General features: G+C 37.3%; 1 protein-coding gene across 1 annotated transcript in view; it reads right to left on the reverse strand.

The window, feature by feature from the left end:
• Nucleotides 1–6785: 6785 nt before the first annotated feature.
• The window catches only part of GYPC (glycophorin C (Gerbich blood group)), a 29413-nt gene continuing 16213 nt past the window's right edge, over nt 6786–19985 (reverse strand). The window contains exons 2-3 of the mRNA XM_065750520.1: nt 12891–12941; nt 6786–10784 (exon numbers count right to left, since the gene is read on the reverse strand). Of these exons, the coding sequence (XP_065606592.1) occupies nt 10588–10784; nt 12891–12941 (248 nt within the window). The 3' untranslated portion in view covers nt 6786–10587. The remainder of the gene's footprint in view (nt 10785–12890; nt 12942–19985) is intronic.

Genomic DNA, 19985 nt, shown 5'->3' on the forward strand with positions numbered 1-19985 from the left:
TTAATATTCCACATATGGGCTTAGCAAAAGACTTTAAGAAAAATGATTTGTACTGATATTTTGTCCTGCTAGCTGTAATATGAAATACTGTGATTTGCAAGGTAGTTTTAATGAGATATTGTGCAGCCAGGTCGTGTTGCTCAGAATGTAGCCACAGCACCTACTGACTGCTAAGGGAGGTGACAAGCGTGGCTGACTCCTCCAGCTGCTCCATCCCAAGACTACTCCTCATCTGACCACTGGAGCCCAGCCCCATTCCAGGGGACCTGGGGTTTCTGTCTGAGCTGGGGGACATAGCTGTGTCTCAGCATTTTGCTTACTAATCTTTTTTCTTCTTATCTTACCAAACCGGAAATCCTCACTTAGGCAACCTTACTTGAATCAACATTCCCATGTCCCTTCTCTTTCCACATCAATCAGTACAACTGACAAGTCTGGGTTCTTGCCACTGATTCCCTTTCTTATTATTCCTTGTTGCATTGGAAAAGGTCATTGACCAGGTGCCCTCAAAGGAGCTGATGCTTTCCTTCTACATAGTCTTTGACTGACGAGACAAGTGAGTTTAATGTTCTGCACACCAACAGTTCTGGAACAGAAGACTATATATCTTTGGAAGGATCATTTTATTTTACTCTTATCAGGAATTTCATCAGCTAAGCTGTGTTGCTGTTAAGAAAAAAAAAGGAAAAGAAGGAAAAGGAAAAAAAAAACATCCACTTTAATAAGTCTCACTTCAAACCTAGGCACTCAGTAGCCTTGCTGTTAATGACAGAAGGAATTCCTCACTCTTGCTTTCCCAGCTCCCCATTAACTTTGATGGCTATTTTGTCTGGGAATGCCAATCTGGCCATATCATCCTGGAAAACGTGTATCAGACCCTTCTTGGACTGGCTGCCCACCCTTGTCCCCCATTCAAGTGTCCTTAATAAGCAGAACATGAGAAGTCTCAACAATCCCAATTTTCTTTAAATTCAGTAGATCTTGTGGCATCAAGTGTTTACCAGCTGATGCCTTTAATAAGTTTTTTCCTCTTGGCAGGAGTTTTCATCTCCTGAGGCTTTCAGTACTAACAGTGCACATTTTTAACTGAGTGGATTTTTCACATGAGAAATACTTTTACTAGGTGCACTGGCCCTTTTGCGCTCTAGAAACCTTAGAAATAAGCCAAGACTTAACAATTTAAATTGTTAATATGTTGAAAATGGCTATTTTAATCATTCTTTATATTTCTCAGGAAATGCTTAATTTCTAGTTTGAGGGGCTTTTCTAAGCAGATGGATTGGAATAGGCAAACTTTATTGCTCTTCTCGAGAATTCATTGTTTTTCTTCTCCCTAACTCCTCATAGAGGGCACATGGTGCTCCTGTACTGTCTATAAGACATTGTATTGTTGAAGGGAACCTCTTCAGAAATGCTGTAGGGGGAGAAAATATTCATCTCAGCTTCTTGTCAGGACAGAGAGGACTAAACTTATGTTTGCTATATGTTATTGGAAATGGATACTCACTGAATAAATATTATGCTGTGATACATAGAGGCTTGCTAGAAGACACTTCTATTTTTTATATGCTGTTCGACTGCATGCTTATACCTATACAGTGACTGTGTTCCTGATGCACTGAGAGTCTGAGAGAGGCACCAGCCTCAGCTGGAAACTTTCAGTGACTTAACTAAATCCAAAGAAACTTCTGCTTTTAGCTCTAGTGCTTGAGCTAGTTTTCTTATGACCAACAACAGCATGTGTACCTCTGCAGAAGAAATCTTAACCTTTGAGGAAGATGATAGATTACTAAGTGGTTCTGTTAGGAATAATCAATCTTACTTGTAGAATCCAAAGAGTTTTCTGATCTTCTGCAGAACCAACATTAGTTGGTCCAAGTCAGCTTTGACTACTAACTGAAATGAAATGAAAATCCCAGAAACCTTTAGCAGCAACAGAATATGCCATTGACTTTAATGCATCTTTATGCAGCCTTGCCCTGATAGAAGATACTTTCTGGAAGAACACTGTTAGAGAGCTTGGGAATTTAGAAATACCATCTTAAAATGACCTTCACAGCAACACTGTAGGGAAGCCAATGCTGGAAAATGTCTCCAGATAGGTAGCAAATAAAAAGCAAAGATATGTTCTTGCAGATACTGTCAATAGTGACTGCAGATATCTATAAATACATATTAAATACATAATTTTAGGAAACTGTATGGCATTTTCTCAGAGGTTTAATTTTCCATGATAATACCAATAAAATGAAACAGGGACCTTGGAAGGTGTGAACTCCTGCCTGGACTCAAAGCAAGGCAGAGGAAGTAAATGAATGATTATATGTATTTTCCCAGCTTCACCTTAACCCACTGCATGTAAAAAGAGAGGGCAAGACCTGGAAAGACACTGCACGAGAAAAATGATTATTGGGTAAAATGGTGCAAACACATTCCACAAATGTTACTGCAAAGGGAAGATGGAACAAAAATAGCGCTTTGTGAAGATTTTACTGTGTACAGCACAGAACTGTTGGAAGATAAATAATTCTAGTGAACAATGACCTCTTATTCACCTGTTTAATTAAAAATGATTTTTCCTTAGCTTGAGAATGTATTTACCCTTGATAATAGGGTATAGACGTTTACAAGGAGTTAGAAGATTGGTTTTTAGAATTGTTTTTTTCCAAAACCAATAAAACTTTGGCCAAGAATTTGTTTTATTTGAAATCTATTGTTTAGTCCACATCCTAGCAATATTCTGGTAAGGTTTTCTTCTATGTCTTCAATGTCTCTACTTTGGGTAGGAAGGCAGGGTGACTTTCTTTGGGAACATGTCCTTCACTTCATGACTGTGCCATTATCTTCCTTACTGAAACATTGCTGTTTTTCAGACTTGGCAAAACTGTTTTTGGTATTAGATGCCAAAAATACAAGGATCCCTGCACACTTATCAAGAGTAGATCTCTACGTAAAGGTCACACAGGCTGTAATAAGAATGTTTCCCATCTTAAAGGATAGGAGGACAAAAGCAGGACTTGGGGGGAGCTGGGGCAAAATGAAACATTTGTACAGTTTTTCAAAACTTGTGTACCTCTGAGTGGGACAATGATTGTGCTGACTTGGTAGGTCAGATAAGGTTTAAAGTAATCTGAACCTGACTATTTGCTCTGCTGGTTGGGCCTGTAATTCATTTTTCATTGCAGTCAGTGGAATAGCAGAGATGAGAGATCTGGTTAAAGTTAAAAACAGCTGCCAGATGTTTTTCAGGGGAAAGGAGGGAGGTAAGATATTGAATGAGAAGACTAAGAAAAATAATTCTTTGGGGGCTGGGCAGGAGTCTCTATGACTGATTCTTGTGGCTTAACTTTTGGCATGTGTTCAGCACCTCACTGTTCAGGGGAATCATCTTGTTCCTGATTCTTTGCTGTGCCTTTCATTTTTCATTCTGCTTTCTTACATCCCAGTGCCAGAAGCATCACTCATGTCATGCAGGAAGAAAGACTTAGAGAGTCCTGAATTCCCTTCATGGAACAATGGTCTTTATCCCCTTACCAGAAAACTGAGAGATGTAATAATCTCTCCACTTCTGTTCTAGCAGGTAAGCTGTGCTGCTGTTGAACCGAAGGGAATGGAGATATTTCAGTGTTATGGAAGAATTTTTGCACGAGTCTCTGTTCATGCATAACATTACAGGAATATTAGAAAAGGTATAGGGAGCTCTCAGGGTCACACGTGCTTTCACGAAACAAAATTTTATGAATGGAAAGGAAAGCAGAAATTGACAGTAAGGAATGGAAGAAAGCGTAGTTTAATCAAAATACAATACAAAATCTTATTTGAGTTAAATATGACTTATAGCAGGCTTTATTAAAATGCTATTGATCGCTCCATTAGGTGTTAGAATGGATAAAGATGATCGTTCTCAGTCTGTGAGAATGTGGTGTTGAGTTGCATTTTATCAGCATATCCATATGTCACAGTAAGAAGAGCTTTCAATTGAATCTGCTAGTTGATCCTCCTGGGAGATTAGATACTTCCTTTTGAAGATACTGGAAGCTGGGTAATCACTGAACTCTTCCTGGTCAGTAGCCAAACATCAAAAATTAGAAAACCTAATCTAAGCATGCGCTCCTAGAATATATATATATATATATATATATATTTCTTTTAGCTGAAATTGAAATGTCAGTCAAAGTCCTTTCTGGGAAACAGGTCCATTACTGCAAGGTGTGGGCCCTTTTTTCTCATTGTGATCAGAATATCCAGTACCAAGATTCTAGGTTCAGCACAGATGATAGAAGAGGTGTTAAGCAAATTGTGTGTTAGATACTGCTATCTATGGTCACACACTACTGAGAACTCTTTATTTTCTGGATGTTTCCTTTTTTGGTATTTTTTTCCTTTTCTTTGTTTTTGCTTAAAGCTTGTCAACTACTGATTAGCCATAAAGGATGAATTTTGTCTCAACACACTTTCTTGGCAAACAGCTGATGTCCAGTCTCCATGGAATTACGTACCATTCAGTGCCACTGTTAACATTACCAGCTCTCAGATTTTGGTTGCTGAAGCACCTCCAATGGTACTGAATCCCACAGTTAGATGTGATTTGAAGTCAAGGTCAAAATTCTGTATGTATTGGCTAATCATGGAGGATACAGTGGTCATTATTAAGTAGTTCTTTCTACTACTTATCATCCTAGCAAGAACATTACTAACGAACCATTTAGCTACTGCTGGCCTCCAAAAAACTCTGCACATTAAAGTCTTTGGCATGTGAAAAGCCCAGAGAAGATTTGTTCTTATCTCAGCTTCTCTTCTTATGGATATTAAAACTTACACTGTCCTTTTGGTTCCCTTCAGGATGTGACCATTTTCAGGCATCATTTTGATCCAATCATGTATTGCATAAAAGTCAGTCTTCTTCCGCTTTTTTTTTTTCCTTTTTTTTTCTTCTCATCACCAATAATGGTCTTTGAAAAAAGAGGTGGCAGAAGAAAAATTACAGTATATATTGTTCTAGGCATTGTGTCTGATTTTTTTTTTTTAAACTGGGTATATACTAAGATAAAACAGAAACTGTATGAAAAGCATGAAGAAAAGCAGAAATGGTCACACTTGGTAGCAGTTGTATGGAATGCAGGCCATCCATCAGTAAATATCCACTAGGTGTTTATGAGCCTGCCTGGAGTTAACCTGTTATCTAACACTGTGTTAGATAATACGCCAGCGTACAGCTACACGTTGACATCCACAGGGTAATGCTCTCTCAGAGCGAGTTACTGTTTGATTCTCTATCTACTAGAAAATTCTCTTGTTTTTTCACATGCAAACTCTACTAGTATATATTTTTAGTTTTTGCGTGCTCTATTGTGAACAATTCTAGCCTACTTATCCCTTTTGACCTACAACCCTAAGAAAACAACTTACTTGGTGATTCTGAAAGTTCACGATATTTTAAAAGAGAGCAAAAACAGAAGAATGGTCTTTTAAATGCTGAAAATTACAACTTTAATTATAAAGTTATTTGTTCCTTTATATTTTTTGTTCAATCCAAAGTAATTTACACCAGCAGTGTATTAATAGCTTTGAAAAATACAAACATTATAGTCAGCTTTAACATACAATCAGCAGTAAGCTTTGAATGCTGTGTTCTCTCTTGTCATAGCAATGAAATGATGCAATTCAGGTACTTTAATACAACATACTAGACACTTTCAACCATACATACAGACTGGAACAACAGAAAATGGATGTGGAAAAAAAAAAAAAGAGGTTATGCTGAAAGATCAGCTTTTTTAAGGATTCCTATCTTAACTTAGAGTGTTTCTTTCTTGACCTGGGTAGGAATACATTTTTCTTGCAAGAAGAATAGATATAGTCAGTGAAATTCTTGTCCCAAATAATTTGGTAGGAGTTTGTCCCAGTCACACGGGGAACTGTCACATAGAATAAGGATTCCTTATTTTCAGTCACTGATAATGGACTAGAGAAAGACCTCTACTTCTATAAACATTTCATTCTTTTGTAATATAGTTGGATGTATGTTTTTCTTTGCCATTGCTAGCTTCCTTTACAGCTAGCTGAATGTCCAGACATTGGATGTGTTTTCATTGCTTGTTCAGGCATTCTTTAGTGTTCTCTCCTTTATGAACTTCTACTGTGAAGCTTTTACTTTTTCCAAACACAGTGCTTTCTTATGTGAATTACTGAGAGATTTTAGAAAAGGGAATAAATGGCTCTTAGTAGATTTAGTAAGGGTGCTCTTTTAGTGTGTATTTACCAGCATGTTTTGATTGGACTAGCACATGCAAGGAATTCAAACCCTTGTATAGTTCTAAGAAATATATTGTCATCAGTTACCTTCTGCAAATACACTTCTATTTCTCCAAATAGCACCCTCTATTTTGTTTGATGAAAAACTGCTCTTTAGCTCTATTGTCATCTAATTATCTCTTTCCATTCTGTATCTTTTTTTACTAATTTATATCTTGTATCAATTTTTCCTGTACTCCGTGTGAGACATCCTCGCATGGTTTTGGCTAACAGTGCTATCCTACCTATCCTTCTGCTAAAAGTGTTACAGCAATTTGTTTGCATTTCCCACTAAAAGGGAATAGTGCTTTTAATATTCCCTTTGTGACATTGTTTCAATGATTTCCAGATTTGATTTAAAAGAAAAATCCATGTTGAGAGTACTAAGGGGATCCTATGGTATTAAGAGTCTCCCAAAGTGATTTGGTCCTTTTGTCATAAAAAGAAAAAGAATATATACACAATTACTTTGATTAGTGTCTTCTTAAACCCCTTGCAGAATTGTGTTAATGTGAAACAACACTTTGCCCCCCAGGAAAACCTGGAATGGTAGTGGCTAATACACAGTAGGATTCCCCTACCTTTCACAGGGAGTAAAGGTATCAGGACAAAACCAGGCTGCTTGAGGGTTCCTCATCCTTGTTTAGTGAACACTGGAAGTTTATCAGCAATACATTTAACTAACTAGAGAGTTTGCAGTAGTATTTTTAGACTTCTTTTTTTTTTTTTTTTTTTTTTTTTGTGAAAATACAGCAAATGTGATCACTTTGTAAATCACTAAGTACAGGTTAGGAAGGTTTGATCAAACTTGACATAGGGTGGGAATTTCAAACTAAATTTTTGTGAAAATTAGTTCTTAGCTGGCAGAGAGGGACTGAGTATACTCACTGATTAAAAAATAAACAAATGAGTAAATGACCTATCCTTTGACATAGAGATGTTATGGGGAAGGGAAGGGAGATCTAAGTGGGAGCCTGAGGGACTGCAAGTGGGAGGGGCAGGCATGGCTGGGGAGATAGGACGCCAGAGAGTCGCAGTACAGTAGGGCCTTCAGCAGTAAAGGCGCATGGAATGAAAGCACATGAGGAGCAAATAAACTATTTCCTTCATTCTCCTGTTCAGGAAGGAAATTGTTAAAATTGATTGAACGTTGCTGACGAAAAGCTATGGCTGCCAACCAAGACATTTCAGTGTTGTGTATGGTGCTTGCTTGAGCACAGCGTATTGCTTGCAGGAGGACTTTTTGCTAATTATTAGTCCTTAAAGCAGTAGGAAGTTTATAATGCCATCTTTTTACAACTAAATTGAATGACTCAAGGCAGTAGAGTTACTGTTTTAATGGAAAAAAAAACCAGGATGAGGCCATTAGAATTCTGCCAGTCATTCATAAGTCATGGGTTTTTTCATTACAAAGTAAAATTTGTCTTGAAGAAAGAAATAAGCAGAAATTTTCCAAAAAACATCTATTCTTTCTGATTGGTGTGCTTGAGTCATTTGTAAATACACAAAGTTCTGGAGCCCAAAAGGATTCTGTTAAAAAATAAACTAACTGAAACTGTAGCTCTTGCCAAATTCACTGCTCTACAAATATTCATTGTGGCTCATTACTGCTCGGGAAGCTGTTGCTGAACTGTTTGTTAGCCCAGATGAATAGAGAAAATGGGATAAAGAGATTTAATTAAGCTACTGAAAAAGAGATACAGTCAAAGACCAGTAGTTGTATTCAGTAGGGGAAGAAATGACAAAATGTCTGGTGTTGACTGAACTCGTTGAGAATTGGCTGAGATCTACTGAATTCACATCGTATCAACAGAGAATCTGACCCCATAGTTCAAATGTGAACAGTTAGTCTGACTTAATCCACTTCAGAATTTAAAAGCTTAACTTCCCCAAAAAGGAGAGAGTAATTCACGTTTCCCCATGTTGTATTGCGTATGTCACCATTGTCTAATTTAAATCAGAAAGTTCAAATTGCAAAAGCAGAATTTCATGACTGAGGAAGGAAGAAGTAATTTATTCCCCATGATCCCCATACCTTGCTCTGTAGTGAATGTTCTTTAACAGCCAAACCTATATCGTGGTGGTTATTGGTAGCTGACAGGGGGCAGAAAGTGATGAAGGGTTGGCAGTCTTCGATAGGTCCCGCTAATGCTTGAGGAGAGAATTTTGGTGTTTCCCTGCCTCGTGAGATAAATGCAGCAGAGCTCAAATTACTCCTCAGAATTGGTATTTACATTTTCATTGAACTAGAAGGTGTTCAGTTTTACAAACTCAGTTTTACAGCTAAGATTAGTTAATTTATATGCTTGTCCCAGAAAAATAAAAAGAGATTCCTTTTTCAAAAGCAGTAAAAAGATTAAAATAGCAAGGTATCTTAGAAAAAAAAATAGTCAGGTGCATAATATCAAAATACTTGTCCTCTGCTAGTTCTGGATTACATGCATTTTATTCTGCACTAGCCCCAGAATACAATTTGGCTTTACAACAGTATGTTATGAAAAAGTACCTTATGCAGTTAGTAAATGTGGCAGGATTTTTATATTCTTTGGTTAAAATGCAAACATGCAGGGACTTAAGATCTAAGGTATTGGGTTTTCAAGAGTAGTTCAAAGTCCATCTCCTTCAGCTTCTGAGAAAAGAATGAGATTGTGATTGAAAAGACAAAAATATCCCAGTTCTCCACTTGAGTCCTCATAGTCTTTTCTTGTTCAGATCTGTTTGTGCCTTTGTGGTCAACACTGGTAATTTATGCTGGAGTCCTAGAGATTTTCATGCTTTGGTGCCAAGAAGTGAGCACAAGTGATCAGCAACAGTGTCTTCAAAGCAGTTGTATGTGACTTTATGCGTACATTCCTCTATATATGTGTATATATATATAAACACAAGAGATAAAAATATTGAGTTGAGCAGAGTTTGTCAGTGTCTTGTTATCGCATATTTATCCCTCTCTATTTTCAGTAGTTCAGGGCACCAAGGCAGCTGGGAATGAGCAGGTGCAGAGAACAATTATTCTATTTTTGGAGCTAATTGTGGGCTTCAATTAAGAAACCAGCTTACTGGGTTGAAGAAACTCATCATTGTTGATTCTTAGGTGAGGCATAAGGTCTTCTCACATGACCCACCATGACCATTCTATTTATTTCTTTATATTAAAGCTCTGATGTCAGCGTAATTCTCTCATTGAGGTCAATGCAAAAGATGTACAGAGGCCACACAGAGGGACCACTACTAGCCAGTGTCATGTAGGTGTGTGCTTTTTTCTACTGGCAGTCTTGTGGTTGCATTTGTAAAAGATTTATTGGTATATGCACCAGAACTGAATTCCTCTTCCTGCAAAAATCCAAAATCTCGCTGACAAGCATTCAAGAGAATGTTCCAATGCAAAATAAATAAATAAATACCCAGGCAAAAATATCTTACTTAAAAAAAAAAGTCTGTCTGAGCTCTCTTGTTTTAAAAGGCCTGCTCAAACCAAGATACTTTGCCTTTTAATACCTATCTACCTATGCACGCATGCAGGGAACCTACCAACTAATTGAAATCATGTTTGCAAGTTCACTGACTATTATATTCTACAGTGTAAATTCCAACATTTTGCAGTTCTTAAGCTGCCATGCAGAGCAAGTTAGAAATAAACCCTTCACTCTTGCATTTTCCACGTTTTTCAACAGTTTTATTTATTTGAAGTGTCTTGGACTTTTATTTTTATAAAATTCTAAAAATTAAAAAAAAAGAAGTCTCGGTCAAACTCCTCAGACAAATAAAACAAACCCCCTGTTGCAATAAAATTGCATACTTAAAGGGGATGGGGGAGATATCTGGGCTACAAAGCTATTTTTGTTCCAGCTACTTCAGCTTTATCTAGTCTAATGTTTGTTCTGTGACCATTTGAAATTCAATTTCAGGTAGTTCTGTATAATATCAGCATAGAATGCATCATTAACTCTAAGAGGATGTTTTCCATTGGCATCTGCTATTTTCACCAAATGTCAAGGCTTGACATTTGCTATCGTTATCTGGTTTTGGTGTATCACTCATACTGAGATTTTGTTTCTTCTTATCTGATATTGATTTCAACTGTGACCAGCTGTGTTGCTAATAAAATCAACGGGCAAGTATCTGGCATTTAGCTCTTCACGGGAAGAGAAAAAGAAACAACCCAGTGACAAAATAGAGAGATACTTTTCAATTAGGATGCTTGCCTGCGTCCTAATATTATCCATCTCCTGGCACTTTTGTTGTAGTATTTCTGATTGATCCCCATGGGGAAGACTCCGTGGAAATTCTTGCCTCTCAGATGAAATATTCCTTTTTACTCTCATCCACAGCTTCCTGGAGAGCAGGGTCATTTTTCAAAGCAGCATCAGCGCTTTCAGCAAACTCAGTTCCTTTGGCCTCATTGGTGTGGTAGGTGCCCTTATGCCTGTACATGTACCGGACCATCACAACCAGCAGGCAAATGAGGACAAATACCACTGCAGCTATCACACCTAGAGGGAAGGTACTATTATGAGTAATAAAATACAAGCAGAATATGACAGGCAGGTATCACAACTGGAGTTACTTGAGAGGAAAAAAAATCTGCTAAAAAAATATGATATTCACAAATTATAATGGCTGAGGTTAGAAAAGGTTCTGAAAGGAGCAAATTGAAGACCTCAGATGGGATATATATACTGCTTTCTGTCTGGGAGTTGCCATCATGTTGTGCTCTAGTTAAAGAAAATCTTGCTGTAATGAAAGTGAAAGTGACTAGGAGGGATTATGGGTAGAACTTCTCTATCTCCTAGACTAGTACTAATTGTTATCCCTGTGCTGACCAGACAAAAATTTCCATAGGTAACCCAAACATACATGGGACTAAACTGTGAATGAAAGCACTTCTTGTGATAGGAAAACAATTCCTAGCTCCAGGAATAACTGTGCAGTGAACACTTTGTGTCCTTGCTTTGCCTTGTGTCTTTTCCTTTTTTCCTTTTCTACAGTGAAAGGTGGAAGTCTGGAACAAAAAAGACACCACTGACAAAACCCATAGCTAAAAAACTGCTAGCTGTATATCCTTCTCAGATCAAATGGATCAGTTAAGAATTCTGAAAATAAACAAGATATTATGAAGCTAATATTATTTGATTTTTTTTTCTTTTAGCACTTGTATATAATCTGAATGTTCTTCTAAGCTCTTTAGCTGCTATTCTGTGCAAGTATATGATACTGAACTGATTCTATATTCTTGTGGGTCCAGGACCAGGGGTTTAAAGGAGTAAACCAAGCATTAAGTAAATATACTATGAAAAGCACCAGAATAGGGTATTCCTAGGAAAATCCCAATTGTGGATTGTGAAGCTGCTGTGACGATGCAGTGGGTGGGAGCTCATCTGACTAATTGTAGGCATCTACAGTACAAAAGGTTCCATTTGAGTTAGTCCCATTGGGCTGCCTATGCAGTCAGTGGAATGGAGTGGATGATTCCTATTCTTCTATAAATAAAAGCCTGTGTTTGATCAGATGAATCTTTCTCAGGAAATAAATACTATTCCACAGTGACAATGAAGGCTGTGTATAGTGTCTCTCTCTTCTGTTCGCTGTGTTCAAGATATGAATTAAGAGGTTGTCTCCAAAGCTCTAGATTTAGCAGCATCAGTAAACTAAGTTTGGATACTGCATTGACTGGACAGAACATTAGCAAGGTGAATAGAAATAATAACTCTGTCTTAAAAAATATTCCTGCAACGTTATCCCACAGATTTTATGGTACCTGAGTCTGGAAAGCGAAGTTATTGCTAGCAGAAATTAAATTGCTCATACTGAGAACCTTGGGTTTACAGTGATATCTCAGTTGTGGTGGGGGTTTCATCAGTTTTTCGGGCTGGTATCCCTTGACACAAGAGGTTTTAATAGGCTTTAGATATAGCACAATATTAATAAGCCTGAGGGACTAAGTACAAATCAATTTACCTGCTACTTGTTCATAGAAAGCTGAAATTAAAGTTACGTGAGATGGGGCCTGAGGGAAATATAGCAGAGCCTCACCAATTTGCACTAATGATTGGTATACCCCCTTGTGAATAACTTAAATTAGTGCGTTAGCATGGAAATGAACAAACACAATAAAAGTAAAAAGACAGGGTTCTCTCTGTGAACATAGCTTTGCTCCTTTCTTCTGACAACTATATTTAGTTTAAATGCATGAGGGATTGTTAATGGAATGCTAGGATAGGCTCTGCAGCATGTTCTGTAAGAATAAAGGGTCAGCTGGTGTGAGTTAGCCTGTTCAAATCAAAGACAGCACACCAATTTTGTATTGTTTGAAAGTCTTTGTCCAGGGAATGATGAGAAATATCAGAGGTTGACTTTTCTACTGGACGCTTGGAATTTTTGTCCTAAGAGGAATGGATGGAGGTGGTAGAGCTTATGGTTCATGCTCATTATCTTTACCAATAACCCCTCTGGGAGTAGATTTCACACTGGCCTAATTAACTCTAATTGTGCTGCTCCTGTTGTCTTGTCAGCAAAGTAGGAGTTCTGCAAAATGCAGGAAAGCAACCAACCTGCTGTTTTAATTCTAATGGTTTTGCTAAGTACAGCCTGATTCCTACCTCCAATAACAGCCACATCTGCTCCAGCTGAGGAATTCTCAATGTCTCCATCTATAAATAGATCAGAAGATATACAAAAGTTAATTAAAGTAAAAAGACTTGGATCACACGTAGCAGCAGTGACTGTTCTAGAGGTGCTGTATTATTTTAACCTCTGAAATTCAGAACTCAAACAAAATCTCTCGTTAGCAAAATTCAGTTTTAAAACATCTCATTAGAATTGTCTGTTTTCTGTCACCATAACACTGGATAAGAAATAACTAGCACATTATGCAAACTACTGTGGTCCTCAGGGAAACACCTACTGTGTATTATGAGCACTTACCTTAACATCCTCCAGTGAATGATTAAATTAAGGGCATTCAGGTACTGTGATTACTCTCAGAAAGGCTGTTTTTTAGGGGAGAAAAATGTTAGCACCTATTTACTTTTCTCTTTATGGCTCTTCAGTCTCTGTCCTGGATTCTTGTAAATCAAGTTAGCTCTATTGATTTTAATTACTACTTATTTCCTTGCAATATTCTGTTTTTATTTTTGGCATTTACTTTTAATCTTACAGTACATCACACTATGTGTATGGCTTAAAACATAGTCCTCATTTAGAATAAGTCTTAGTTTGGTTCTGATAAACCAAATTACTTTCTTTACTGGATTATAAATTCTTGAAGAAAAAACCACATATTTTTGCAAATTGAAACCTAGAGAGAAGTATTTGACCACATTGTTTTAAGGGATAGGAAATTGGATAGAGAAGCTGTAAGGCACTGATAGATTTTAATCTTAATAATAACACTTACTAGAAACAATGAAAACAGCTAGTGAATAGGCACACTGTTTTAAAGAGGAGTGGAAAAGTAAATCCTAAAAAGCAGTGAGAATTTGTCTCTCCATCTTATCTGATGCAAAACTTCGGCAAAGTTAAATTTGCATAGATAACCATTTCCTAACTAGCATCTCTGTGGGTGATCAACATACAATCTTGTTTTTGTATCTGTATCTCAATGTCAGCACTATCAGCCCATTTACTCCTGAATTATATGTGTATCTGGGAAGGTGATAAACTCCTGGGGTTTGTCCATGCTAGTTCTGTGACAGCACACTCTTTGTTTATTATTGTATTGTTTATGCGACTCTAAGTGCTGTTGCTTTCCTAACAAGGCAAGCAGCTTTAGTTGAGTTGGTTTGTTTTTTAATTTTCTTTATTAGTATATACAACAGGTAGAAAAGCTCTCTTGAAAGCATAAAAATGCTAATACCAAATCCTCTCATCAGTTCAACAGTGACACTGCAGCTGACTCTGGCTCTTTTTTGCTAGATCTGTGACAGACCCTGCAAGGAAAAAACTCTCAGGAGCCTTCTTACTCATGGCTGGTTTCATATCAAACTGATGAGATTCAAAAAAATCACCATGGTCATGTGGAGTGCTTTTTCTGGAAAGAAGACCTTTTCTCTCCCACAAGGTTCTTTTCACATTTTCTTCCAGCTCTACGCTGATGGAAGGATTGGGCATGCCTTGTGTAATTCAAAAACTCTAATTATATCTACTGGATGTTCAGAACCCTCTGAAGAGATTAATCACTTCAAGGTCAAACTGTACAGTCATTCTTAATACAACAAATATATACTGCGTGCCAAAGAAGCAAGCTTCTTTACAACAATCAAATACTTAAATGCGTGAATTCTAAAGTACTTTGCTAGCTACACAGCTTGCTTCCAAACATTAATTCCGGATCAAATCATTATCCCTTTAATTATGAAAAGGTATATGAGTAACTGTCAGTTCTTTTCTGTTCTTCCCATGTGTCTCTCAGGTTCAGATAACAAGCAGGTGCCTTATCTCTGCTATTTTGCACTAAAGTGCTTCTTAATAATGGATTACAGACAGTATCATCACTTTGCAGAAAAGTTTTAATTTCTATACTGTACTTTCTAAGTTTTCAGAAGAATGCTGGTCCCATCTTGAGTTGTTATGTAGTTAGCAGTTAATTGGACAATGTTCTGCCATTCAGCAAATTGCTAGCAGTGTGGTAAAGATTCACTCAGCATAGCTCTCATTTAACTGCAAGTATGTGTGAGAGTCCTACTTTGTGTGTCCACTTTTTACCATAGGATGGGTTTGCTGCCCTCTTTGCTGTCCTTGGCTGGGTTTTGCTGCAACCTGTGGAGTGCCGGGACACTACAGCTATCAATGATCAGAATTTTCCAAGGTCTGCTCTTCAGATCAGTTATGAAACAAGGATGAGGGAGGGGATGCAGGAGCCCTTAGTATCTGTCTCAGCCCTTAATATTTCACTTTGTCTAAAAACAGGAAGAGGTTGCCCAGGGAGGTGCTGAAGTCTCCAACCCTGGGGATGCTGAAGAAGAGAGCAGATGTTGCAGTGGGTGACATGTCCAGAGTGGTCGCAGGTTGATGAATGGATTTGATTATCTTATTGATCTTTTCAACCTTAATGATTCAGTGAGAAATAGGAATGTGATACATGGCAATATAATAGTATTTCTAGGTGGGGCAAAGATATCAGCGCTCAAGATTCTAGTGGTGTCACCCTTCACAAAAAATGACTAAAGAAAGTAAGACCATTTTCCCAGAGTAGAGGTGAAACATACCATTCAGACCATCTTATTCCCTCTTTATTCTGCTATTAGCATGCAGGGCACTCAAAGGTCTGTATTTCAGTAACTGCTGCTGTACCTGTTTTTGGTTATTTTCCTTTGTTTGAAGGGCATATTTTGTTATCTACTGCTAAACTGTCCTTGCAAAACTTCCTCTCACTGTTATACTGGCTCTTGTCCATAGCCACAATCTGGTCTCAAATGTGTTTAGATAGTGTTGTTATTTAGTGCCACTGGTTACCATGACATGCAGAAATCAAAGGAGCAAGGGAAAACTTGTTTTTCATAAAAACCCTGGCCATCAGAATAGGTTGCCTAAATCAAGAATAGAACATAGAAATCAAATTGCCTGTTGTTGGAAAGGCAAGTTTCTAAAAGCCACAATGAAGGGGAAAAATGCTTTTGTGCCGTGACCTGAAATTCATCAAATTCCAGTACAGATAAGATTTTGCAGTAGAACAACAATTGCTACCTGCCTCATTCTCATCAATCAAATCATGCCAAGAAGGCAGCAGCCTCTGAAAGCCCCAGGAGATTTTCTGAGTGAAATACCACAAGTAGATCTCTGGCTTAGCATTTCAAAGGTAAAAAGCCAGTACAACTAGCTTGCACGCTAATGTAACCAGTGATGATTTTTTCCAGCAAATTCCACTGAATTTGTTAAACCTTCTCATCAAGGGATGGTTTGCCAATAAAACTTGACTTTCTTTAATTTTGACAGTTCTTTTATTTCAAACTGCTCTCATTCAGTTTTGCTGAGGAGCACTTGTTCAAAGAAGACAAGTCCAGCAGTGAAAAAGTTTGAAGTTCAGCATTCTCCTTTTTTTGTTACATACTTCTCTTGACAGTTGTGACAGTTTCATTTTATCAGTTGGACTTGACAATTCTTGTGTGCCCCTTCCAACTCAGGACATTCTATGATTCTGATTCTCCTGTGTAATCCATAAGGACAACCTGATGGGATAACATAAATTAACTCAAACTTCTCAGTGTCTCTCATTTCCTGTGATACAGCTTCAAAGTTTGACACGTGTTTACTGCTCTGAAGTATTGAATCTATACAGAAAAGACTGGGCTTACAGCCTTAAAACTTACATTGTAATGAATCCCTTACAGCTGAGGTTCAGTTACACTGCTGTTTTGGAGTGAATGAGTCAAGCTGAATAAGTATACAGATATCTGTGTGTGATAAGCTGCTTTTGCAATATAATTTACAAAGCCACTTGAAACTGTACAAGCAGCACTGCTGCTGTTCCTGCCTTTCAGGATTTTCCTGCCCACAAGCTTATGCTTCTGATTCATAGAAACCTAAGCCAACCCTTATCACAATGCTCTGTTGTTTCCTGCTTGTAGTTACAATCTCAGAAGTCTTGGCTGCTAAGTTACACTTGAGCTGGTCTCTTAGTGCTTCCTTGGGCAACACATTTTCTCTCCTGGTAGACATTTATTGTATAAGAAATATTTGAAAGTCATTGAACCCACCCAAATGACGAGCTGAGCTTGTTAGTGCAGCCCTTCCCTTCTTAGGGCTTTCTTAGGCATGCAAACTATGAAACAGACTGTTCCTCTTTAATAGGCTTGTGTTACCTCTGTATGAAAAACACTGCTGCTGGTGGGTCTGTTACTGACGAGGAACTACCCAGCTTGAGTTTAGGGTCCCCAGATACTGACTACAGGGGAAGCAATGAGTAAGCAGTCTGTAGGCTGAAATGTACCTGGGGAATACAGCTACTTAATGTTTAATGGTTTTGTCTTAAATATTCATACAAACTATCTGCGGACTTTTGATAAACAGGAGGTATGTTCAAACTGAATAAGATCAGTTCATGATTCAGCCCACATATAAATGGAGTTGAGAGACAGATTTTACCTCCTTATTGATTGATCTTTCATACATCATAGATATGAAAGAACTTTAAGAGTAACTTGAGACTCATGAAATGCACATTACTCAGCAGTACCTGCAAGGAGTCTACTATACTGTCTTTCGTGTGTGTGTGTGTGTGTCAGTTGACATAATATATTATACCAATCTTGCCTTCTTTTAAATAGGTCTTATTTTTAAAGGGTGACTGCATTTTTATCTAAGGAATTTGCTGCTGAAGATGGTAGTACACTGCTAGATTGGACTCAGTAACATATGTTAAGCTTCTGAATCTGCAGGCACCACTAGGAAGCTAATGCAACTGTTCAGTCCTCTATAATTTTAATTCTTTTTAATATTAACTATATTAAAATATTTTATCTTTTATTTCCTCAGAAAATGTTATTGTTCTTTGTATGCTCTTCTGCAAGGACCACTCCTTTCAACTGTAAAAGCAGGTCTTAGTGTGTCTGTTGCCATTACTGTTGCACGATTTTCCTTACCACATGCTTAGTATTGAAAATCTAATGAAGTCTTAATGTCTCCCTTGTTTATGAAAGTGTTGTATGGCCTCCTTGCCCTTTGGCTTATGTTCGTGCTTTGCCAACACATTGCATTCAGGAGAAAATCATTAATCTATTAACCTTAGCATACTGATTTAATTTACAAGCTATAGTTAGAGCTAGTTCTCTACAGCTGCCTGTGTAAAATGAGAACAAACTTCTGAAAACTTAATGTTAAAAGTATGTTAATTGCTTAAGCTGCTCCCTGGCCCATGTTACAGTATCAGATGCATTACACTGAGTTTTTATAGATTAAAAAAAAAAACACAAAAAAACCCCAACAACACATAATTGCCTATTTTAATATTTGCAGTAAGTGTGTAGTGCCCAGCCAGAGCTGGCATCTCTTATCCCAAAGGGTCATTGGTCTGATCCCATCAGTTTAACACGTTCTGCTGAAAAGGCCATCACCATCTCCCATTAGATAATGAAACACATCAAGGCTGTTATTTCAGAATTAAGGAACAGATTCTCATCTGTCAGTCTGGACAAGAGACAGAATAATTTGGCTGCCATTTATATACTATATTATTATAATGATAATAATGGTGAGATACAACAGCCACATGATCTTTTGGGTAAGTAAATGGCCTGTGTGCCATGTTTAAGTTAAATAATGCAGGTAAAAATATCTACAGTGTAAAAATGCATCGTGCTCAATCCCGTTGCTCTCCTAGCTGCTAAGTACTTTGTCATTAATTCTGAGAAAAAAAAGTCCAGTCTTATTCAATTAAAATCAAGGTGTGTTCAAGAGTTTCCAAACTATGTTATTCAGTGAGGAATAAAGGGCATTATTATTATTAAATTATTTTAATTGGATTAGTATTGCCACATAATTTTAGCAGTTTGCATTTGATTTTGGCAATGGCATCACTGACACAGTTTCTTCTTTTGTTAAAGTGAATTCCACTTGGTGTTTGGGGAAAATCAGAGATGGAAAGTTTGGCAAAAATAGTAGTAGTCTTAATGATAAGAGGGAGAAAGGAGAAATTGTTCATGAAATATGGGAAATTATTTTAATTGCAAGAGATAAGGATTTTCTTATAACTGAACAGATAGTCTACAATTTGAAGTAAAAAAGAACTTCGCTAAATAATGAAGAAATTTATTTAAAGGGCTGCATAATCTAAACAAAGCAAGGTTTTTTTAACCAAGTCAAACTTTTCTGTTTATTTCCAAAAAGAACTAATAAAAACTCATTTCAGTTTGAACCACGTATATGTATACATAGACATAGTTTTACTTGCACTTGCTAGAGACTTAGATGGAAGTAATTTAGCTCTTGTGCTCCAAGTGGCTGAATATCAACCACATATTCTGACGTCAGTTAGGCACAGTACATCCAGTACAAGCATTTAAATGCCTTTTTCCCCTCTAGAAGGGGCAGATTTTTCCTCCACAATAAAGTTGGCTCTCACTGAAATGCACAACTTGCTGGGGAAGATAAATTGATCTGTTACTGCTTAATTAAAGAAGGAGTGACAAATGAGGTAAGAATCAATCCAGAAGCTATGGTCCATGATCAGACAGTCTTCTGGTATGTGTCCTTCAACTTCCCCATTCGCCATCAGAACAGAGCATTTGTTTATAAGGAAATTATTGAAAGAAATACTAAATATCCAGAGAATTTGCCAAATAATTTATGCCTGACTTTCCCCCAAAGTCAGCAACTTCAAGCTCTAGTCATTTTTGCTGAATCAAAATGGGAACAAAACAGCCATTTGCTCATTCACTGAGATCAAAGTAATGCACCGAATGGAAAGGATTCACTGGCTTAATTGATTAACCATTGCAAATGTTGCAAATGATCACAGGTAATAAAAGTAGCTGAGGATGACTATAGTGAAAATCTGTCTGACAACCTGTAATAGATACTTGGAATATTTGAGAAACAATCTATGGAAAAGCACATTTCACTGGCGTGAACCTTTCAGTGAAAATACTGAGGCGAAGAGGTCTTTTAGGAAAAGATGTACTGATAATTCCTTCACTTGCGTAGATGGTTACATGATGTATTAAGAGATTTTGACTGGTAAACTTTGTGTAATTATTTAC

Source organism: Cyrtonyx montezumae, unplaced genomic scaffold (assembly GCF_038088225.1).
Source record: "Cyrtonyx montezumae isolate F1298 unplaced genomic scaffold, pur_monq_1.0 scaffold_7, whole genome shotgun sequence".
NCBI classification, from domain to species: Eukaryota; Metazoa; Chordata; class Aves; order Galliformes; family Odontophoridae; genus Cyrtonyx; species Cyrtonyx montezumae.